Source organism: Brassica napus, unplaced genomic scaffold, assembly GCF_020379485.1.
Source record: "Brassica napus cultivar Da-Ae unplaced genomic scaffold, Da-Ae ScsIHWf_686;HRSCAF=998, whole genome shotgun sequence".
Taxonomy (NCBI): Eukaryota; Viridiplantae; Streptophyta; class Magnoliopsida; order Brassicales; family Brassicaceae; genus Brassica; species Brassica napus.
The window spans coordinates 16,560-31,311 of NW_026016741.1; the positions used below are offsets into that span (position 1 = coordinate 16,560).

At 37.9% G+C, this 14,752-nt stretch overlaps 3 protein-coding genes and 1 pseudogene across 7 annotated transcripts; 1 reads left to right on the forward strand and 3 right to left on the reverse strand.

The window, feature by feature from the left end:
* Positions 1-2,615: 2,615 nt before the first annotated feature.
* On the reverse strand, positions 2,616-7,163 carry LOC106418422 (ATP-dependent zinc metalloprotease FTSH 11, chloroplastic/mitochondrial). Its single transcript, XM_013859128.3, has 17 exons — positions 6,632-7,163; positions 6,395-6,548; positions 6,173-6,265; positions 5,990-6,075; positions 5,745-5,868; positions 5,319-5,438; positions 5,137-5,187; positions 4,913-4,974; positions 4,738-4,795; positions 4,508-4,633; positions 4,344-4,424; positions 4,065-4,194; positions 3,837-3,985; positions 3,476-3,757; positions 3,296-3,385; positions 3,160-3,213; positions 2,616-3,047 (listed from the first exon to the last, which is right to left on the reverse strand). Exons 1-17 carry the CDS (start codon positions 7,144-7,146, stop codon positions 2,898-2,900), a joined length of 2,325 nt encoding a protein of 774 aa, XP_013714582.1. The 5' UTR covers positions 7,147-7,163; the 3' UTR covers positions 2,616-2,897.
* Positions 7,164-7,305: 142 nt separating this feature from the next.
* LOC106418423 (polypyrimidine tract-binding protein homolog 2) lies at positions 7,306-10,772 on the reverse strand. Its single transcript, XM_048775080.1, is given in 12 exon segments — positions 7,306-7,609; positions 7,611-7,685; positions 7,782-7,894; positions 7,984-8,065; positions 8,161-8,265; positions 8,414-8,471; positions 8,582-8,677; positions 8,948-9,021; positions 9,107-9,169; positions 9,908-10,117; positions 10,205-10,406; positions 10,508-10,772. Coding segments are annotated over 11 exon segments (1,203 nt in total). The 5' UTR covers positions 10,391-10,406; positions 10,508-10,772; the 3' UTR covers positions 7,306-7,468.
* A 644-nt stretch (positions 10,773-11,416) lies between these two features.
* On the reverse strand, positions 11,417-13,609 carry LOC106417225 (bidirectional sugar transporter SWEET3). Of its 5 annotated transcripts, XM_048775081.1 has the most exons (6): positions 13,424-13,607; positions 13,177-13,213; positions 12,881-13,103; positions 12,641-12,802; positions 12,307-12,426; positions 11,417-11,807 (listed from the first exon to the last, which is right to left on the reverse strand). In XM_048775081.1, exons 3-6 carry the CDS (start codon positions 13,037-13,039, stop codon positions 11,601-11,603), a joined length of 648 nt encoding a protein of 215 aa, XP_048631038.1. In that variant the 5' UTR covers positions 13,040-13,103; positions 13,177-13,213; positions 13,424-13,607; the 3' UTR covers positions 11,417-11,600. The 5 variants fall into 5 exon arrangements, with proteins under 5 accessions (XP_048631038.1, XP_048631039.1, XP_022567142.2 ...); XM_048775082.1 differs by lacking the exon at positions 13,177-13,213 and having other exon boundaries at positions 13,424-13,609; XM_022711421.2 differs by lacking the exon at positions 13,424-13,607 and having other exon boundaries at positions 12,307-12,355; positions 12,641-12,738; positions 13,177-13,404.
* Positions 13,610-13,929: 320 nt separating this feature from the next.
* LOC125605040 lies at positions 13,930-14,042 on the forward strand (annotated as a pseudogene).
* Positions 14,043-14,752: the final 710 nt, after the last annotated feature.

Sequence of the window (14,752 nt, forward strand, 5' to 3'; positions counted from 1 at the left end):
GTTTTCCGCTATTCAAATCCATCAATCAAACTTCGCGGATTAGACACCGCGGAAAGTTCGTTCTTTATTGAAAAGAATTCGTAGTAGTGTATGTCGAGTCGGAAGACGGCCCAAAGGGATCTAAACCACGACTCGAGGCCCATCCTACGATTTCTTAACCAAAAGCCCGTAAACCGCAGCACAGTTTACGCTTGGTCCACAAGGAAGGATAAATGTCAAGTTTCCGCGGATAAAAACGAAAGTTTTGAAGATAATTGGAAGATCGGGAAAAATGGAATATCTCCATTTTTATGCTATGACGGCTTAAGTGCAGAAGAGTAAAAGCGTAAACCGACCTTGGAGCTAGTATATAAGGAGTCCTAGGCGAGGAGCATGGGAAGGAGGACTTTTCAGAGCAAACTTAGCACTTAGAGCAATTTAGGCAATTTTCCGTTTTTGTTATTTCGAGATGCGACTCAATTAGGTTTAGCCGTCTTAGGGTTGCTAGAACTAGGAATCTCGCCGACAGCTCTCGAGCCCAGGCTTATACCATATTGTAAACGCTCATACGCAGATTCGGAATAAGATATACTTTGCTCTCTTTTTCGATTTTTTATTCTTATCGTTGTTATTCTCGTGTTCTGATTGCTTGACGTGTGGTAATTAGCAGATATCAGGGTCCTCTGGGAAATTAGGGTTTTCCTAGTTTCCTAATTTAAACGGAAATCAACAGTACGAATTTCGGTTCTCACACTGGTGTTGGCCGTCAGGTAGCCGTGTAGGTATCTCATCCTCCTTAGCCTCATCTTCATCCCGTGTAAGTCCTAAACTGAAACATTCAACAAAACACCAAGAGCTTGCATCATCCTCTGAACTTTAATCCGAGGATGAAGAAGTTGATGCTTAACATTTTGTTTTTCTTGTTCAGAACTAACCCTACGTACTGAAGAATTTTTGTGAGTTTGTTTTGGGCTATGCAGTTATGTAAGCAATTCAAGTCTCTGTCTTATAAAGACACAATTGATATAAGAAAATGTTACATCAGATTATCCTGAAACAATGGGTGGAACTTGATTTTGGTTTGAGAGCTACAAAAAGTAAAAAATCTGGGTTTAGCTTTATATGCTTTTGGATTTGATCATGATCATCGGGGTGTGCATGTTGTGCTGCTGGTGAATTCTCCTGAAATCATACAGAATCTGTTAAAAGAGTTTGGATTTCGGTGAGATATCATTAACATCAAGATGGATTGCTGCAACAAATAACCAAACATTGATTTGTAAATCGAGAAGACATCTAGAGATCAAAGTTTGTCTCATTACTTGTCTCATTACAGATCTGTGAGAATGTTCTTGATTCCCGGGTCTTGCATTCCCCTAGGCCTAGTCTGGAAGAAGAAGAAAATAAAATAATCTTAGCTCACTGGTTCGCTCTAAACCGAAATGAAGACGTAACAGTGAAGCCTTTATACACAACAGTTAAGCACATAAGATGATTAGAATTGGACTTACTGTTGGTTCTTTTGGATTTCTTTGTATCGCTTCAGTGTGATGTCTCACGGCATCATGATACTCCTGCTCCTTGAATAACTTATTACCTGTATTACAAACACAAAATGATGTTAGTATAACTCGCTTTACCAAGATAGAACTGCAAAACCAGATTACCTTTTTGACGCTCCGCCTCACCAATAGTGGGATCGAAATACTATTGATACGGCAAATCTTCTTGGCTCTATCAGCCTCATTCAGCCTCTTCAACGTGTCTGGGTTTTGGTGCTCCGCAAGAGATTTCTGGTAAGTCTCATAGTGAATTACTAAGTCAAACATGATCACGTTTAGATTCAACCACGAAAAAATCAAACATGATCACATTCTTGCTTTCCAGAATCTGAGCAGCCGAACCTCCACCGTGTAAGAAGAACAACTTCCAGCCTCCAAATCAGAGAGCAAGACAGATGAGGTAGCCATTATACAGAATATAATATTTCTCTCAATTTTAGGATCTGTGAGGATGATGCTCAAAGATGAAGCCAAGCCATACATTTTTATAGGTGAGAGTCACCGCCTCGAAGCTAGATAAGAGTCTTTGAATGCGAGATCTTGGTTGTAGTGGCCATGAAGAGTTAAGTTTTGGTTAATTACGTTGAATCAATGCGACTTGTAACCGTTGGGAGGTGAAGAATCGAAACGGGAACGACATGAACAGATTCCGACGCGAAGATTAATGACGAAGCGTCGAGTTTCACGCCATTTCAGAACTGCCATTGCTGGTAGAAGGAATCAGATCATCAAAGTGACGATGAACCCTAGAAAGGCGAATCAGGAAGAAGAGGTAGGCGAGACGGACTTTCTTTTGGTTTGCATTGCGGCCTAGAAAGAAGAGTCCATAACCTACAAAAAACAAAAAATCGTGCAAGCCCATATATGTGTGACGTGGCAAAAAGCAACTTCCCTATTGGACGATTTTCCAAGCTGACGTGTATGCTCTTATTCGCCTTTTATTCCTTGTTTGATTCCATTTTCAGTATTATAACAAGTGTTTTCTGCATAAATTTCATTGGCCGATTTCGCTCAAAAACATAAAGAGAACTTTTAACGAAAAATTAGTTTTGTTTCCCTTTAAAAAACACAACAGAGATAAAACTACAATTACATTAATCCCAATGTTCTTCTACTATTTTTCTTATTTCATAGAATGTCAAATGAAAAATAAAGTTCTAGGTTGAAGTCAGACTAATGAGCTAATGGAATAACAACTACAATAATGTATAACATGAGATGAATAATTTCATCTGTTTATTGTTTTTGTAAAAATATGGGAGATGTTTTTCTTTTGTTTAAACTGTGTGAGATTTAACCTGTACAAAAGCTTTGAACCTCCCTTTTTGCACCCAAAAAGGTGTCTTTATGATGTGACTAGGCCAATACCAAGTCTCCTTCTTCTTCTTGTTGCTCCTGTAACTTCTCTCCTTCCTGGTTTGGAAGGAGAATACGCTTTATGTCCTCTGCGGTTAGCGTTTCATACTCCAGAAGTGCGTTTGCTAACGTGTGTAGCTGCTTCTCATGCTGGACAAAACACACATAACCAAATAAATAAAAGTGAGAAAATGACACTCCTAAAACAGTTTTGATAAGAGTCAAAAGTGTGAGATTAGCGTTAAATTTTGCACAAACAAACCCGTTTCAATAGAGATTTCACTCGCTCATATGCCTCTCGAAGAAGTTTCACAACCTGACCATTAAAAATGATCAGACTTGGGAGCAAAGGGATTTAAATAGGAACTATAAGAAAATGAACATAGAGAGTCTCCTACCTCTGCATCGATGCGTGATCGCATTTCAGAACTTGGTCTTTCTTTTATATGAACTGGTCCTATTGCCTCACTCATCCCACAGCTCGACACCTTCCACAATGAACCAAAAGCATTACTACAGCTACAACGAGAGGTAAGAAGCAATGTTCGTGTCATATGAAGGTTATAACAAGTTATTACCATATACTGAGCAAGTTCTGTGGCCTGGGAGAGATCGCTACTTGCTCCAGTGGTGATATGGTCCTGGCCAAAGATGAGCTCCTCTGCGACTCTTCCTCCCATACATACATCAAGACGAGCTAATAATTGTTTCTTGCTCACTGATGTTTCATCGTTTGAAGGTAACTGCGTAACCATTCCCAACGCAGATCCACGTGGCATTATAGTTGCTTTGTGGATCGGGTGTGCACCCCCCGTGTTCAATGCGACAATAGCATGACCACTCTCATGGTAGGCAGTGAGCTAAAGAGACCAAGAAGCAAGTGAGAGAGGTCACAAGCTGTTTTGAACTCTACATCCAAAAGACAAGTATTAGAAATACCTTTTTTGAGTCCTCTGATACGAACATTGTCTTCCTCTCTGTGCCCATAACTATTCGGTCCTTGGCGAATTCCAACTGTTCAGCAGAAAGTCTCTCAGCACCTTCAACAGCTGCCTTAATGGCAGCAATGTTTACAAGGTTTGCAAGATCTAGAAAAATTGATTTGGTGAATCATTGAACCTCCATAGCTCAGTGACAAAATGTAGTTACAGATTTTAAGATACTCACCAGCACCATTGAATCCAGGAGTTCCACGAGCAATTGCTTTAACATCCACATCATCTGACATAGGTTTGCCTTGGAGGTAGAGTTCCAAAATCTCTTGGCGTCCACGCACATCCGGACTAGGGACCACAATCTAAATTCACCTTCTGTCATTAGTTTATTATATTCCTTTTGGCAAATCCAAAACAAAACAATTTTCATTGAAAGCAGATAGAATCACTTCTTCATTTTTCAGTAACTAGCCTGAACAGAGACGAGGGCAATACGGAGCTGAATACTTACATGCCTATCAAATCTACCCGGTCTTGTCAGGGCTGGATCAAGTATATCAGCCAAGTTTGTTGCTGCCATAACTATTATTCCCTGCACAGCAAAAAGTACTATTAAACTCTAGCAGATTATGGGAAGTAAACACAAGGTACACTATCCCTCATTAAAGAAACTACCTCATTCTGCTCAAAACCATCCATTTCAACAAGCAGTTGATGCAATGTCTTCTTTGTATGCCCTTCCCATTGTTTTCTCGTGGAACCAACCGCGTCGATTTCATCAATGAAAATGATACAGGGCGCCTGTAACACATGATTGTCAGCAAATAGAACTTGACTCATGGTGAGAGGCTTCACAGCTTAACAAACATAACTCTTTTGAAATAGCTTATTAGCAGTGACATGACCTTTTTCTTAGCTGCCTGAAACAAGGATCTCACACGCTTAGCTCCGACCCCAACAAACCTGTCAATCAAGTAAATTATGATATTATTATTATTGAAGCCACATGATCGTAATACAAAGTTAATGATGATATTACTCAAGACATAGGCCGGAGAAAAACAAAACTAGAAGGCTCACATCTCTTCAAATTCAGATCCAGCTCTATAGAAGAAGGGTACTCCAGCTTCTCCAGCAATTGCCTTTAAAAAAAATTTTAATGGGTCAGCTAATTGCAATCAATCAATCAAACTATAGGTAGTTTAATAAGAGTTTTGTGAAAGGCACACAAGAAAATGAAATATTTAACTCTTCGATAACTACCCCTACCTATCAACAAAATTTAATGTTATATGAGAACTTACTTTAGCCAGCAATGTCTTTCCAGTACCAGGTGACCCTGTTAGAAGAATTCCCTGGAAGCAAACATTTTAAGAAATGTCTCTCGAGTATAAATAGATTATAGCCTTAAGTAGACCGAACAAAACCGAGTGCCAAGTAACACGCAATCGAGAAGTTACAATAATTAAATTTACACAGATTATACCTTTGGCAACTTTCCTCCAAGACGGGTGAACTTTGATGGATTTTTAAGATACTCTACCACCTCCTCAAGCTCTTGTTTTGCATCATCACAACCCTTTACATCCTTAAATGTTTTGAGATTCTGCAGGAAGGAAATTTGTCAGATTAAGATACAGTGATCCACTCCGCCAAATTATTCTGCTCAAATGTTGCATGAACAGAAATATTCAAATGTTCACTGCATAAACTAGCATTATGATAGAGAGAGGACCCAGGATTCAAAAAGACAATAATTGTCTCAGGTAAGAAAGATCATATCATGCAACTAATTTGCAATATCTGTCTCTTTACCATACATTTTGCCACTGTTGCCAATTTCCTAACAAGTCTAATTCAGCTACTTTAGAATCCTTGTAAACAGCGAAGAACATTAGGCTTCAGGTAATACCTTTTCAGGCGTTATTTCTTTGTTAACCTCTTTTGTGGAAAATGAAGAAGTTGAACCAACACCCGAAGTTTCAACTCCTTCCAGGCTTCCAATATATTTTTGCAGAGCAGCTGCACCCATAAACCTAAACAAGAAAATTCCATTTTAACAGGAGGAACACAGTGAAAAAAGCAACATTTCCACCTGTGTTATCTAAATTAATCTTATTATAAACTTGATTCAAGTAGAATATAGATAACACATACCAAACTAATCCAACAGCAATTGTGAACAAGATAGTCGAGACAAGCTCTTGTGCAAATCTTGATTTGTTTGAAACTTTCGGATTAACCTAACAAAGTAAAGACGCATGTTAGAGATATGAAACCTTCTCTCACAAAAAAAAAACCTTCTCTCACAAGATGAGCAATGTAAAGCGGAAAACTTACCAAAGTAACATGCAGCGGTTGCCTCTCAGATATACCAGGGTTCGCAAACGAATCGTCCATATTGCCTGATGCACGATGCTTCAGCTCTTGAAGCTGCACATCGACCCAATGATTATTTACATATACAGCAAGACAAAGACAAGTAGGAACATTCTAACTTAGAGATGTATTCATCTTAGTACAGATAACAGAAGTAGTGATGGTAGAAGAAGAATATACTACCAGTGTGGGAAGAGTAGATGGCTTGCTGGATAGCTCGTCAGGAAGATAGTCGGCAATAGCATTAGTAATGACAAGAGCTCGAATATATTCAGCAACTCCTCTACTGTCCACTGCGTGTTCCCTTTGTTCGAACCGTTGAACGACAGCTTCAGGACTGAAGCAAAACAAGACATAATCACACCACACAGAATTGAATTCAGCTACAAAAAAAAAAAACTCAACTCCTAAATTAGATACATGTGTTTGTTGAGCTCAGCCAATAAAGCACCCTGCAAAGCAGCGTCCAATGGATTGGCATCAGCTTGGGCGATGAGTTTCTCGAGACGCTTCTGTGGGCGAGAGAAAGGCCACCACTCCCGTTGCATTACCTTCTCCATGGCTCTCTTTAAAGATGCCCATAGGCCCATCAGCAACACCAGGATCGGAAACTTGCTCTTCTCCTTCTTGTTCCTGTCTTCCGCATTACTAACCTCCGCTTCGTCTACTCCTCTATTGACTAGGATGTCTTCACTCGTCCCTTGTTCAGTCACTGCTGAGTCCGCAACGTTCCGGTCGATATCTCCGCTCCAGGAGGCCTCCTTGGGAAGGAAATCCGAATCGGAAGCGACATTGTCGTGGCCCAATGAGCAAGGAATGGAACGAAACTGTGTTGAAGAAAGACGGTAGAAACTGGACAGAGATTGAGTATTGAAACGTAGAGAATGAAGAGGAGGACGAAGGAGAAGAGAAGCTTGAAGAGTGGACGAAGACATTGGAGACAGTAGTAGGGTTTTCCTTGAATATTCCTTTTTATCTTCTTCCTCTTGGAGACCTCCACAATATCCCTCCCAGACAACAAGTCAACTGGGTTAACAAAACCTTATCCAGATTCCCTCTCTCATGTTTAGCCAATAATCAGGGGATTAGACATCTACTCTTAAGAGATATTATTTTAGATGCAAAACGATGACAAATAACGAATGGTTTTGATCATTGATTCTCTGGACTCGAGTACAAATGTGTTCCATAAACATAACACGGAGAGAGGAGAAATGTAAGAGAGGATAAAAACGACTTCGTCTTCTTTGACCTTTTTTAATGACTTTCTTTTTCATAACCATAATGATGTGGTGGTCGCATTTGCCCACCCGACCCTTGATGCATCGAGCCGGGAGAGGGTGCTGCCATGTAAGGACTCTGACCTTGCGTCTCATGGTATTGCTCCGGGTATGGATTAAGGCCCAGATGGTCGAGTCATCACAACATCCGGTGGGTTAGGCAGCGTGTAGTCTCTGCTTCGATCGTTGTTCACCTGTTCAAAATCCAAATATACATAAATATAATCCTTACTTTTGACATTTTAAAAAAAGATTTCTAACTAACACTAACTACTTAAAAGACTACTAACCTTTATGCTGAGGTCGGTGTGGCGTGAGTAAGTGATGTGCAGCTTACAAAATCCACCATCATAAATACAATGTCCTTCCAACGCTCCCTTCGCCATCACAGCCGTTTGAACATCTGATCAGAACTCATTTGATAATTTCACCTTACAACACATCAGTGACAAAGAACAACAGAGCATTTTCATATAAAGAGAATGTTGTTACCTGGGTATTGAATCAATGCTTGCATCCCACCGTTCTTGTCAAACATTGCTATCTTTTGAACAGCTCCGAATGTTGCAAAAACCTACTCGTTAATAAAGAAAAAAAAAGGGGGCAAGAGACAATTAATATTTTCCCAACGAAACATGCAATGAGATTTCATCGTCTATCGAGTATTACCGTGTGTAAAACATCCAAAGTTACTGCATACTGCATGTTCTCGATGGATGCAAGAAGAACGTTACTTTCAGGCTCCATCTTCTTTCCGTCTACACCCACAATCACCTATTACGAAATGACACATTGATCTTTCAAGTCAGGTCGTAGAACAACAATAAACGATGTGTTTACTTCATCATCTCTTTGGAATATCTACACATCACCAGCAAGATGATTAGACTTTCAAGCAAGAGACTGCTCCCAAACTGCTTACCTGACCAGTACTATCAATGGCTGAAGGAGCAACAGGAAGGTAAGGATTAGTATAGTCCCTGCATATTAAACAGGAATAATTAAGTTTAATATTATCTGGGAGTCATGGCAATCACCAAGAAAACCAAAACATGTTTCGCGTTTCAACACATGATGAGAATACACATACCTGCTCCGATGGCTCTGAAATTTGACAGTCAAATCTGTATGAGCTGAATATGTGATCTTAAGAGAGCACTGGCCCACTTCCTCAGGGAGTAGATAACTGATGCAAAGAAAAAGATGTTACTTACAAGTATCAAACTTTATAGCCTGTAATATCTATAATTAAATAAACAAAAGACTAGTTTGGTTCTACTAGATCCATCACCACCATACATGACTAAAGAAAATTTAACATCAGATGACAAAAAAAGTACTATGGACGTCCGTAAGGCTGACAAACGTCAGATCCTACACGCAATATCTAGAACTATACAGCCCTTCACAGTTAGACTAAATACCGTCTCAAAAAAAAAGTTTAAACAACTGTCACCTAGGGATGTTTCTTCCATCGAGGGCAGTTTTTGCAGAGGTTGCAGTATCCGCGTCAGAAAATTGAACCAGTGCCTAAGAGAAATTACGACAGTAAAATCTATAAGTATTATACCTAGAAAACATCAAAACCCAAAGCATGTAAGGCTAGGTAGTATACCTGATATCCAGCTGTCTTCTCGAAAAAAGTAATCTTGTGGACAAACCCAAAGGCTGAGAATACCTGCATTACAAACCAGCAATTAGAACAACCAAAAATTAGAAGGGTCGACTTTAAAGACTACAGAGCGGTTTCTGTAACTAGTTTGTACTTCAGAAACATTCCCAGACAAATTTAATTTGCCATTTACATATCAAATTCGCACAGCACCGCAGAAGTTAGGATAACAAATTAAACCAACATAATATGGTGTGGTAAGTTTGAGACCGGTATATATTATCTGGAAGGCAAATGATATATGCCTTCCAGCATAACAAACAAGCAGACTAGAAAGAACGTATTCCTCCATAGGTAAGCAGAGACTGATGAACGTCTAGATAAAATCGGTCACAGACGCATGAACTTTTATACAGTTATACATCACAAACAATGTGCAGATAAAGCTGGCCCCTATCATATCGAAGAAAACTACACCTATGTAAGATGATATCTTACACACCCTATTAGAGTATTTGATAAAAGGGAAATGTGAGGGAGAAAGAGTAGGGAAGAGAGAGAGAGAGAGAGAGAGAGAGGCAGTGTTAGGGAAAGGAGAAAGGAAACAAACACACATGTGCTCTTTCTCCTAATGCATAATCCTGCCACTGAAGAAATTGCCTTGACATGGCCCTGCTGATCCATTTGCATTCATGTCAAAAAAGTAAGTTTCCAAAAGCAAGACAAACCTACAACCTAACGTATCTAGAATGTCGTCGAGAACAATCTTTTCAGCAAAAACAAAAGGGTGCTTGATCCACTTACCAGATGCAAGACATCAATGCTGACCATGCGAGCATCATCTCCTTCAACTGTCACAAGAAGAACATTCCCCACAACATCTGCCGCCGTTTTGTTGTTCACTATCTCGTGCCTGTTGGAGTACTGGAGGTAGACAGTTTTACCTCGAACTTGAGCAGGGTCCGATGAAGAAGCGTAGTACGAGATCATCTGTATAGCTTGGTTTAAATCTTCCTGCAAAAAAAAAAAAAAGAAACAATTAAAAATCGAAACTTTGTTCTGCTGCTGCAATAATACAATGATAAGTCTCTCTTCACTTACAAACTCAATGAAAGCTTGGTTCCGATTGGCTCCAACATTGCACTTTGTATTCACAACAGTGCCAAAGGGCTTCCCGAGTTCAATCAACTCGTCTTCAGTGCATTCCCAAGGCAAGTTTCTCAGATGAAGAACCTTTGAAGGTGGCTGCGTGTATCGAAACTGTGGCTGGCTTGACACGGAAGACATCGCGGTGGTATAGGGACTGTCAAATTAACAGAGAGAAAAAAGATATAAATTGGCACAAGCAAGCCATGTAGTACGAATCAGAAACCCTATAGATCTCAAAGAGTTGATGATTCCCACCAATAAGCAATATCGAGACGAAGAAGAAAATCAAATATCCGATTTTCACCAGCGAAGTTAAGATTATACGAAACGAGCTACTACGAAAGAAACCGAGATGATGAATCGTGAGATATCGTGTAACCTGGCGAAATCGTCTTAGTGATTTGGAACGTGCAGATGAAATTAGGGATTCACGTTTGGGGAAGGAGATAATGTATGAAAGAGATGCGAAGAAGGTGAGAGAGATGAGAGGAAAAGTGGAATCCAAAACTGCCTCGCGGTTTTTCTAAACGCTGTCGTTTTACGGCGTCTTCCTTGTCGGGCTGACAACAGAATTGATATTATATGAGCTTTTACGCTTTCACTGGCCCATTATAAGTATTACGTCTATGGGCTTTCATAAAACAAAAGTAACAGTTACATCGAGAAAAAATAGTAGTAAATGTATGAATGAAAAAGTTTTCAGTTTGAGATCAATTGCCCAAAAATAATGGAGTATGCGAATTGAGTAGTAATTTTTGTAACATTAACCAAAAATACTCTCTGTGTTTATAAAAAATAATGCTAAAATAAATAGTTTCAAACTCGGATTAGGCGGTGTAGTAAGCTTTTGAATTAGTCCACTCTGTAACATTAGGTACGTTTTTCCGGGCCGACCGGATAGCTGATAGGGTTTATAAAAAAAAAGTATTATATTTTTAATGAAATTTTGATTTGCGAAGAAGTGAAAAACTCTGTTAATTAATTTGCAACAGATTATTACTGTATTATTTTCTATAAAGTGGAAGCTGATGGTGTTTTTCTGCGATTCCACGTGCTCTTTGGATACGTTTTACAAAATACTCAATAATTCTGAATTGTATCAGTCATCGGCTATAGATCGATCTTTTTCTTTTGTCTTTTTGTCGACACAATGAATCTTTGTCGTCGAATACAAAAACTCTTCTTGTTTCTATTCGCATGATCAAGAATAGAGATGTAACATCATGTAATGAAAGCACAACCCACGAGACCTTGACGTTGACCTAACATCTCTGGATGGATTCATACACAGTTTTTGGAGAAGAAAAATACATCCAAGAAAGTTAAAACTCATAAAGCTGAAAGCTAACTAACATGCATTCATGAACTTCTTCTCATTGTCATCAGCATCAGCATCATGATCAACGTCGACTACAAGCTCAAGTTTACTCTTGTTCTTCTCATGGTCCCATTTGCCCACCACCGTTGTTGTAATTGGCGCTTCCTTTTTGTTCTTGTACTTAAAGTAGATGATAAGTTGGAGAATCCCCAATGGAGTCCCCACCATATTAGGCAACTGCATGCAAGTGAAATCTCAACAATTTATTGCATTCTTTATGTAGTCACACAAACAATTTTAGTGGACCTTATTTGTATTAATATACACCAGGTTTTTCATTCCACAGACTAGTAAATTGCCGTAGAAAGAAGATTAGTAACCAAGGTTCTAAAAATTGCTAGTCACAATGTTGATAATTACCAAGTAGTCTGACTAGACCCCTAACCTGATAGGTTTTATCGCTACGCTGAAAGGTCTAATCTGTGTACCACCCCCTAACACTAGTGATTAACACCAAATTTGTTTTAGGAAAAAGGTTGAGCAGTTAACAAATGTTTTAACAATACATCAAATCAATAAGAGTTTTTTTTTTCATTCTTAAAATTATCACTCTTTTTCAATCCACAAAGCAACGAAACTTCTAAATCAACAAAAAAATAATAATCTTGGACCCGTTTAAATATGTTGAAATAAGAAATAAACCAAAGAAAGGGAGTGAACTAGAAAAGAAACGAACCGCAAGAAAGAGATCATGGCTAAGTAAACCATATGCCAACCAAAGGGAGCTAGCCAAAAATGAAAAGAATGACAAGTAAAAAGGCATGTATTCCACACTTTTTGTCTCTATCACTTTTTTCTGTACACACATTCACATTAGTTAGCTTGATCCGTAAGTATATATTTTTTCATAAGTAATATCTCTAACTAATATTTGACTTGATTGTGGTAGGAAAAACAAAATCTTAAAAAAACATATACATTTGGAATAAATGTAAAACTGTGGCTTATATTTTAGAGAGTTGCTCTCTTTTTTTCTTGTGGTTTGATCAATGCATATATACATAGCTTACCATAACGATGAGAGGAGAACCATACATGGAGATAGAAGCCACGAGGCCAACACTTCCGACGAATGATTTTCGGTGACGGTGGTCTTCAAACACCACGGCTGAGATTGCCGTTGTTAACCCAAACACAACGATCACCGGAACAAATATAACACCAACCTTAATCTATTTCATATGTTTATATATCTCAATGTCACTATTTAAACATAAAACAATATCATATGATTCTAATGAATATCCTACCTTTTCTTTGGGCGACGCGTAGCAGAAATATACGAAAATGAAGATTGATTCGAGAACGATGCCAACTCCATTAATGCTCACAAGAGGAAAATTCTCCCAACAATGGCTCACAATCGGTAAACCGTACCAAGTGTAAATCAAACAGTTGAAGAGTGTCATAACGTAAGGAAGACATGAGAATTCTTCTGTGCTTTTCTTCTTAAACACCCTTGAAAATGTTAATCTACAGTAAAAAAAATAAGCTATAGTTAACTTTCTTGCCTAATTCAAATTAAATTGGCTTTTATTTTACATACACTGGAGCTGTATAGAGCAGCAAGGAAGCTCCGTTTCCTGTGGAGAGTTCATGCATGAGTTTTAAACAATCAAAACTCATATAAATTTGTTTTAAATATATTATGTTACAAAAAAAAGAAACAATTTCTTATAAGCTAAGACCGAAATTACGTGTTTAAATATAGGTTATATTAATAAATTTTGGAAATATAGCATAGGATGGTTTAAGAAAACATAGTATCATACAAAAATTGAAGAAAAAAATACCCAAATTCCGACGGATAGTCTAAGTTTATCACCCATTTTCATTGGCCGGATAGAACAAAGATTATGGAATGGTTGGGAAGTAGAAGCTTACGCATGTAATATGTGTATATATAATACATATAACAACATGTCTTTGGTGTTCATTTTAAAATAATAATCACAAGTTTGGGACATTCTAAATTTGATGATAAGCTTGGGACATTTGGAATGATATATCACACACATTATGTGCTTCAACAACATATTAGCAAACATTCCATCACAACTTACACATGCATCTGCAAAATATATCGTATAAGCAAATTAATTTATCGGATTATAACGTTATATGTCCATCTCAGACTTTATATAAATGCGAATTTGTTTTATAGGTTGTGTAGGTACTACAAAGGACGATTGTAATGCTCAAAAGAGTTGATCCAAATCGTAATTTCGTACATAATTTGATTATTTTGTTTGTATCGCACTTGACTCCAAACATCAAATAAAGAAACTATAGTATTGTAGGTCCTAAAGGAACATCTGATAAAATTGGAATGATATAGAGAAGATTAACATGGTTCATGTGCAAAGATGAACACAAATCTCGAGAAATGGTCGAGAAATGGTCCAAAATTTTCACTAAAAAACTATAGTATTGTATTGTTTAAGCATTTATGGAAAATATAACAGAATATTGATAATAATGGATATGAATAATAGGAACTTAACTAAAAGTATGATTTTAGTTAGCTTTATAGGGGGCCAACATCTGAAATGTGAAACTAACGTCCTCTCTCAGGAAAAAACATTATCTCCTGAATGGATATTTCAGTTTTTGATCGGTAATTCAAACAGATCCATCTACAATTTATAGAGGTTAAAGCTGTGACATAAATATTCACTACAAGAAAATAAGGGCTTTACGACAGGCAACAGCCATATTTGTTGTAATTTGCCGTAAATGAATATTTACGACGAAATAGCGATACATTTATACTAAATGTGTGTCGTAAATTAAGATTCATCATAATTTGTCGTGAATTTATAACAAAAAAATTGTTGTTACATCATCATTGAGTTGTTCGTCGTAAAGCAGTATGGATGATAGATACGGATATTAACAACGATAGTTGCTGTTAATTCGTCGAAATAGTTGGGACGAATTAACATTGAATTTTGTGAGATCCTAAAATCTACTCACAAATATGGTACATGCTTATGATAACATATATAAGAACTAATCTAAAAGAAAAAGCTTGAGCTACAATTAACTACGGTATGGAAAATGTATATTTTGGTGATGATAAGGTCTGAAGTAGCCGATGAATACAAAGGGATCTCTAAGAA